At 43.9% G+C, this 7577-nt stretch overlaps 1 protein-coding gene across 1 annotated transcript; it reads right to left on the bottom strand.

Annotated features, from left to right (window-relative positions):
* Positions 1-3255: 3255 nt before the first annotated feature.
* LOC112103643 (macrophage migration inhibitory factor) lies at positions 3256-7192 on the bottom strand. The gene is made up of 3 exons (XM_024195529.3): positions 6974-7192; positions 4983-5155; positions 3256-3522 (listed from the first exon to the last, which is right to left on the bottom strand). The coding sequence occupies exons 1-3, from the start codon at positions 7079-7081 to the stop codon at positions 3456-3458; spliced, it is 348 nt and encodes a 115-aa protein (XP_024051297.1). The 5' UTR covers positions 7082-7192; the 3' UTR covers positions 3256-3455.
* Between the last annotated feature and the right edge of the window lie 385 nt (positions 7193-7577).

Raw genomic sequence — 7577 nt, 5'->3', positions numbered from 1 at the left:
AAAAAAAAAAAAGGGAGATTTAGGTTAGACATTAGGAAAAACTTCCTAACTGTAAAGGTAGTTAAGCACTGGACACATTACCTAGAGAGGTTATGGAATAGCAGTCATTGGAGTTTTTTAAGAGGTTAGACAAACACCTGTCAAGGATGGTCTAGTGTTGTTATTACTCAGCCCTGCCTCAGTGCAGGGGTTTGACTAGATGACCTGTTGATATCCCTTCCAGTCCTACATTGCTGTGATTCACACTGAATTGCCTTGTGCCACTGTCTAGTAGTAGTGGCACACAGTTCTCTGACATGCAGGTTTATAAAATTGTAGTTAATATACAGTTTAGAGCATAGCAGTTTTAAAGCTCTGCATGTTCAGACCAACTGAGCTGAAAATTGTGATCTATAATATTCAAAACTATTAAGATGTGGGCTGAAATAAAATCAGCATGAATTGCTCAACAATATCAATGGAATCAGCATTGCGCAGCTATGTATTGTAAAACATTACAGTGAAATCTTGCAAGTATTACATAGCACGCCCCCTTGCCCAAGTGGTAACTAAGCATAACATCTTCCTGTTTCAACATTCTTAACCTGTATCCCATAGCTCCTAAAAGTTTTTTTTTTCAAACACTGAATACTGCTAAGTTATGAGTTTTAACAGTTTTTTTTTCTTTTAAACCACAGCACTGAATGTTATTCTAAAATTGTTTTCCAAATATTCTTAAAGTCCCAGTTTATCCCCTGCTGATGTTCATTGTGAAAAGTATTGCAGGTCTAATAATAATATTTGGCACTTTTGTAATTCACTGTCCAACATGTGTTTTGTGCCCTCCTCTGGTGGATTTTTAGAGGATAACTGTATAGCTACCAGCTAAGGGAGTTATATCTTGAACTCAAGTAGTAGAAGCTCATGCTTTTAAGTCTGGATGGCTCGGGTTCAGTCTTTGGTGACTAGCTATGATGGAGGTTGCTACACTTATAATCCCCTTAATCAGAGGTTCTGAATATGCTTTGTTGTAGGCAGAGCTAGCCTATAGTTAAGCAACCGAAAATTTAGAATGGGAAGTGTTGAAATGTTGGGAAGCCTTATAATTTTGCCAGTCTGGAACGAACATCCCATCTGAGGGATGGGGGCGGGAAGAGAGGAGAGTGAGACAGGATCAGGAAACTGGGACAAGGAATCCAGAGCGGTAGTGGGGGGCAGTTGAAATCAGATGAGGAGCTGGGGCGGATTAGACAGCAATAGGATAGACATAGACTGGAGGGGACGGGGAAGAAGGGTCTTTGACTACTAGAGACCACTCCATTCAGGAGCCTGGGATAGACCCAGGATTCCTGAGTTTCACAGTTCCTCTTCTGTCAGCAGATATCTGTGAAACCCAATGGCAAAAAAAGTGTCTCATCCCCCTATAGAGCTGATCTATCACATATAGGATGACAACCTACTGCCTCTGCCATCACTTACTCCATTAGCTCAAGTGGCAGAAGTCTGTGCAGTGGATCTAAAGGTTCATCGGCAGGGTTGGAGCCATGCGAGTTTCACGATGATTCCACATGCCAGAATTTCTGGGGCAGTTCAGTTTTGATTTTTACAAAAAAACCTGGGGAAATGCATACAGAAATAGGGTGACCAGATGCCTAAATAGGGGAATCTCAAGCAGGAGTAGAGAGGTTATTTTATCTCTGTATTTGGCACTGGTGCAACCACTGTTGGAATACTGTGTCCAGTTCTGGTGTGCACAATTTAAGAAGGATATTGATAAATTGGAGAGTGTTCAGAGAAGAGTCACAAGACTGATTGAAGGATTATAAAACATGCCTTATAGTGATTGACTCAAGGACCTCAATCTATTTAGCTTAACAAAAAGAAGGTTAAGAAGTGACTTGGTCATAGACTGTAAGTATCTACATGGGGAACAAATAGTTAATAATGGGCACTTCAGTCTAGCAGAGAAAGGTCGCGCATGAGCCAACAGTTGGAAGTTGCAGCTAGACAAATTCAGACTGGATATAAGGCATACCTTTTCAGTGGTAAGAATAATTAACGATTAACAATATACTAAGGGTCATGGTGTTTTTCTAAAAGCTTTTTCTAAAAGCTATCCTCTAAGAATTATTTTGGGAAAGTTCTATGTCTGTGCTATACAGGCGGTGAGACCAGGTGATCACCGGATCCCTTCTGGCTTTATAATCTCAGAACTAGGTACATCAATTCACATGCAAAATTCTCATTGAATTCAATAGGTGTCCTTGCCCTGTGGCTTGTGGTGCAGGCTGCAGCAGGGGCCATACAACCCCTCTCGCAGCTTCCTAGGGCCCCCTCTCATGGCTCTGTGCACCTGTGTCTGTCATTGTCGTCCTCTCCCCTCCCCCGCCCCGCTCACCCAATGTGTCCTGATATTTCACTCTTGCGATCTGGTCACCCTACGCTAATCGCACCGTGTTGTACATAAGAACCAGGAGAATTCTGAGACCTCGGCCACCCAGGAGAGCCTGCCCGCACCAGGCTTTACTCAGCAACCCTTCCGAGAAGGGATCGTCCTTTGTATCTTCTTCCAATGGGGGACTGAAATATGCCAGCTCAAGCCAATGAGCAAGTAGAGTTTTGCAAAGCGTGTGCCACTGACAGCTAAAGAACATTCTTGTGCACCTACCCAGCCAATGAGCATGTGAATATGTGAGCGAGTGTGCTTTAGACACAGATTTAAACACCATCCCTACAAAATGCAATGAAAGGACACCTGGATTACAATGCATTTAAGATGTACTTTCATGCGCTACACAATATGGAATTAAAAAGGAGCAAAGAAGTGTGCTACCTCCATTTTGATCACTGGTAAATTATTCTGCTTGCTGCCTGAAAAGGAGTTATGTGTAGACCTGTCTATTACTTTTGCACTACACAGATCTCAGATTCAAAGGGGTAGCCGTGTTAGTCTGGATCTGTAAAAGCAGCAAAGAGTCCTGTGGCACCTTATAGACTAACAGACGTATAGGAGCATGAGCTTTCATGGGTGAATACCCACTTCTTCGGATGCATGTAGTGGAAATTTCCAGGGGCAGGTATAAATATGCAAGCAAGAGTGAGTAAGGCTAGAGATAACAAGGTTAGTTCAATCAGGAAGGATGAGGCCCTCTTCTAGCAGTTGAGGTGTGAACACCAAGGACACAGTGGTTCAACGAGACAGAAAAGCACTTGTTTGTTAGGCTGGCCAAATCCCTCCCTCCCCCGATCCTAAAGGAAGCGCTCACACCATGCCACTTCCTTCTAAATCTTTATTATTTATTTTCTACATATAGAAAACAAAAGGAATGCTAAAACAGTAATGTGAACACACTAGCAAGGAACCGCCCTCCATGACCGTGCACAAAGTGCAGGGAAGGGCCATTTGTGCCATGATCTGCTGACAGGCAGGAGATGTGCAGGTCCAGGAATAGCCTCTTTGTTCACATGGGAGTGCCCTATGCGAAGGTGGAACCATTCCAGCCCACATTAGCAGCATTCATGTCATAGTAGTTGATGTAGACTCTGGAAAAAAAAAAAAAAAAAAAAGAATAGAAATGTTGACCATGACAAATGTTAGCTTTCGTGCACCAAGCATCTACCCATTATTACTTGTATAGAAAACAAGGGGGGGGAAAAATCACTCCCCCTCCCACGCTCCAAGGGATGTGGTTTCACATTTTCCATTTTAATTTTTAGAAAAGCTAGCAAGGTCTTTACCAGTAAATTTTGGCTTAAGCCCAAAAGCTGCACCACCCACAACTTCCCTTCTCCAATACTTTACCAAGCAAAGGCAAGCTGGGTTTGCCAAAGCTCACACCCTCCAGCACACTGCCTTTTCTTCCTTGCATTTCCAAGCTCTTAGTTCTTACATGTCATTTTAGTGACATGTCTGGAACTGCAGGAGAGATCAGAGGGTTTGAGCGCTTTGAGTGCTGCAACTTTTTGCCAACACCACATGGGCTCTTCTGGCTGACTGCAGCTCCCTGCTTCTCTACACATAGGCAGCAGCAGCTTTCTCCTGCTGTTTGCCACTCAGCACAGCTGCTCCATTCCCTTGCTGGCTGACAGAACTGCAGCTGTTTGCCAAGTGCCAGCATTCTTCTGGGTCCCCTTACTTACCTTCCAGCTCCCCATCTGCCCAATGATCTCCCTCTCCCTTCATGCCCAAACAACCCCCCCCCCCACTGAATATTAGACATGTGTTCATCATATTTCACCCTAACCCCTGAGGGTCTGCTTATACTGCATTAGTCAGCCATTCAGGATTCGAGTTAGTCCATTAGTCCAGTGGTTCTCAACCAGGGGTACGCAGAGGTCTTCCAGGGGGTACATCAACTCATCTAGATATTTGCCTAGTTTTACAACAGGCTACATAAAAAGCACTAGTGAAGTCAGTACGAACTAAACTGTAATACAATGACTTGTTTATACTGCTCTATATACTATATGCTGAAATGTAAGTTCAATATTTATATTTCAATTGATTTTACAATTATATGGTAAAAATAAGTAAGCTATTTTTCGGTAATAGCGTGCTGTGACACTTTTGTATTTTTAGGTCTGATTTTGTAAGTTTTTAAGTGAGGTGAAACTTGGGGGCACGCAAGACAAATCAGACTCCTGAAGGGATACAGTAGTCTGGAAAGGTTGACAGCCAGCCTGAACCACATGAATCCAGAAAAGGCCAATTCATGGCACTAGCACACACCTTACAGATTTTACAACAGTTGTATCTCCCTACTCAAAACAGATACTGTTCTGTAGTAAAAGGCTTGCAAGATGAAGGACTTGTTCAGTTAGGAGTCTTATGCAAGAGCTCTATTTGCAGTATTTTACTGAAACTAGCTGAAAGAAAGCTGGGGGGGGGGGGAAAAACCCTCAGGTATGAAAAACAACAACAGACAACAAGAGAACAAAGAATCCAAGAAAGTAATAATTTTAGACAAGCTGATAACTGGAATGTCACTCTGGTGCGGCCTTACCTGTCTGCAGGTATGTGCAGCTGTTTAGTGAGCAGGTCACACAGCAGCTTGGTATAGCTCTTGTTCTGCTGTCCTCCTATCTTTCCAATGCTGTGAAGGCTGCAAAGGGCACAGGGATCGGTGGAGCCCCCAAAGGACATAAGCTGATCAGCTGCAATGTGCACAGCTATGTACTGTGAAACAAATCAACAACTGGTGATCAGGTAATATTCCTCGCTCTCCTGATGTGTATTTACTTGGAATCCAGAGAGCAGGCTTGTTTTCTGGAATTAGCTACTGCAAGCACAAATGGTGTTTAATCATACACATTTCTAGAGCATCCACTGCAGTAGTACAGTACCTTAGTCAGACATGTAGTGATTTAGCTCCCCAGCTTACATTTTTTCCTTTTTTAAAAATAATTCTGTAAAGACATCTTCCACCTCCTGCAAAGGTGTAGTGATCCTCCTCATTGAGACTAGTGCCTGAATCCAACTCGCTCTCTAGCCAGTTGATGTTTAGCCTCCACACAAGCTGTAAGCAGGTGCACATCACTGTGACCAGTCAGATTGCTCCCATAAATCTAGAACATTTCAAGGCATCTGTTGTCAAGTAGATTTAGCACAGGACAGGGAGTCAGGAGGGCTTTGTTCTCTTGCTTGCTCTGCCACCGATTCACTGGTGGTGTGTACACTAGCCTTTTTGTTCACATTTCACACTGGTACAACTCCAGTAGTGTGATTGCAACTCATAGAGTGTTCATGGAGAAAGACCATTGGCATTTTGGCCACCTCATCTCCTGACCCTGCTTAGGGGCATGTTAAGATAACAGGGTGATCAAAACACTAATGGGCTGTCTACTCTGATACTCCCAGAACTTTAGCTCCCATTACAGTAGCACAAGTGGGACAGTTAAAGATAATGCTAGCATTGATAATAGCCACGGTATGACCTTGGACAAGCCACTTAGCTTCTTTATACCTCTGTTAAGTGGAGCCACATACCCATGTTTGTACAGTGATTTGAGAGCTATGAGGACCAAGAGCCTCTATATGTGCTAGACAGTAGATAAACATTTTTCTGACTGAACAAGATTTGAAACTGTATTTATTTGTAAGCTGAATTCTCTGCAGCTGCCTGGGGCTGGCACACTCTCTCTTACCCATTGTTGCCCTCTATGACAGCAGGTTTTTCCAACCCACTGGGCCTCACTGCAACCCAAATCAGTAAGAAAAAAAAAAGTGACCTCTCATAGCATTAGTCTTCTGTACTCATCATTCTTTAACAGCAAAGGCCCACTTTGATCCGGCTTTTGTGGACATCAGTAGAGAAAAATACTTGGTGAGAAGAGCTTGCCGGGTTAGTAAGAAACACAAGAGGTTTGCATGATGAACATTCCTAATCTAGACACCCATTAGAGTGAATATTCCTAATCTATACACCCATTACCCTATTCTAACAGAACAGTTCCCTCCTACAAACACACCTAACTCTGGTGGACAGAGCGGTCTTATTTGCTTTTCTAGAAGATAAGCCTGCGAGACCCCACTCCTGCCCCTACAGAACCAACACCCTGGCCTTGCCCAGGAGGGAGAAGGGCTTCATTGTGCAGTGTCACTTCTACATATTAGTCAGCCGCACATTCAGTTATTCCATTGGCGGCGGAGAAGAAGAAACCAAACCCCCGGGGGCCATGCCAGCAAACCTCCATGTGCTCACTCAGTCCTTCCATCCTGTCTCGCCTCACTCCCAGGCGACCGACTGAACTAAAAGCTGCCTGCAGCAATAGAAAGTAGAGGGCTCCCTTTTACACTGAGAATCGCTACAAGAGAATCATTTCCGTTTCCATTAGGTTAGCAAGGAAGAAACAGCATCTAGGAGAACAGCACCAAGGATTCAGGCTAACTACGGCATCCTTGCATCGTACAATTTGCTCTTTCTGCATGCAAGTTATATACGTGCCCAGGCGTACAGCGCTGGGGGTGGGAGCAGGGTTAGCCCCCTGAACTCACCTGGGCAGGCTTGCCTGTAGCCTTTGCTAGCTGCTGGGTGATCTCCCCGGTCAGGCTCTCTGGCACGGCCTCCTTGCTCACGTTGGTGTTAACAACAAACATGGGCATCTTGAATCCTTGCAAAGAACTTTCCCTTTCTACTAAATCGTTAATCTCAGCCTACAGCTGCTTCCCCTACTGCTGCTGCTGCAAAATGGAGCTGAAGAGAAAAGAGCCCGCAGCAAATCCCTCTGACTGGGCTCTGAAATGCTGCTCATGTGATCTGTGCTGGACCAGATTCTTAAAGGGACAGCAGCACTCAAAAACGGGGGCTGCTATCTGCAGATAATTTTGGCAACTAAACATACAGTTAAAGCGTATTCCTGGTGCACCTACTGGGTTTAATGTCTTTATAGTTTCCCCTCTCCCCTAGATTCCCTACAGAGTTCTTCCCATTTCTTCCTTTGCTCAGTCATTTACTTTATTATATTATATTATTATTAATAATTATTATTAAATATTTATATTATGGTAACACCCAAAGGCTCTCATAAGGATTTGATACCCCTTTGTGCAAGGCACTGTACGAACATAGGCCCCGATCCTGCAAAGACTTATGCTTGTG

Source organism: Terrapene carolina, unplaced genomic scaffold (assembly GCF_002925995.2).
Source record: "Terrapene carolina triunguis isolate 2854851 unplaced genomic scaffold, T_m_triunguis-2.0 Scaffold790, whole genome shotgun sequence".
NCBI lineage: Eukaryota > Metazoa > Chordata > Testudines > Emydidae > Terrapene > Terrapene triunguis.
This window is presented reverse-complemented; position numbering and strand designations above follow the sequence as displayed.

Excerpts from the sequence above, each read along its gene's own strand:
- LOC112103643 (XM_024195529.3), bottom strand. The coding sequence starts at position 7,081 with ATGCCCATGTTTGTTGTTAACACCAACGTGAGCAAGGAGGCCGTGCCA. Across the intron at positions 5,156-6,973 it reads CTACAGGCAAGCCTGCCCAG|TACATAGCTGTGCACATTGC; the intron begins GTGAGTTCAGGG and ends TTTGTTTCACAG. Across the intron at positions 3,523-4,982 it reads CTGCACATACCTGCAGACAG|AGTCTACATCAACTACTATG; the intron begins GTAAGGCCGCAC and ends TTTTTTTTCCAG.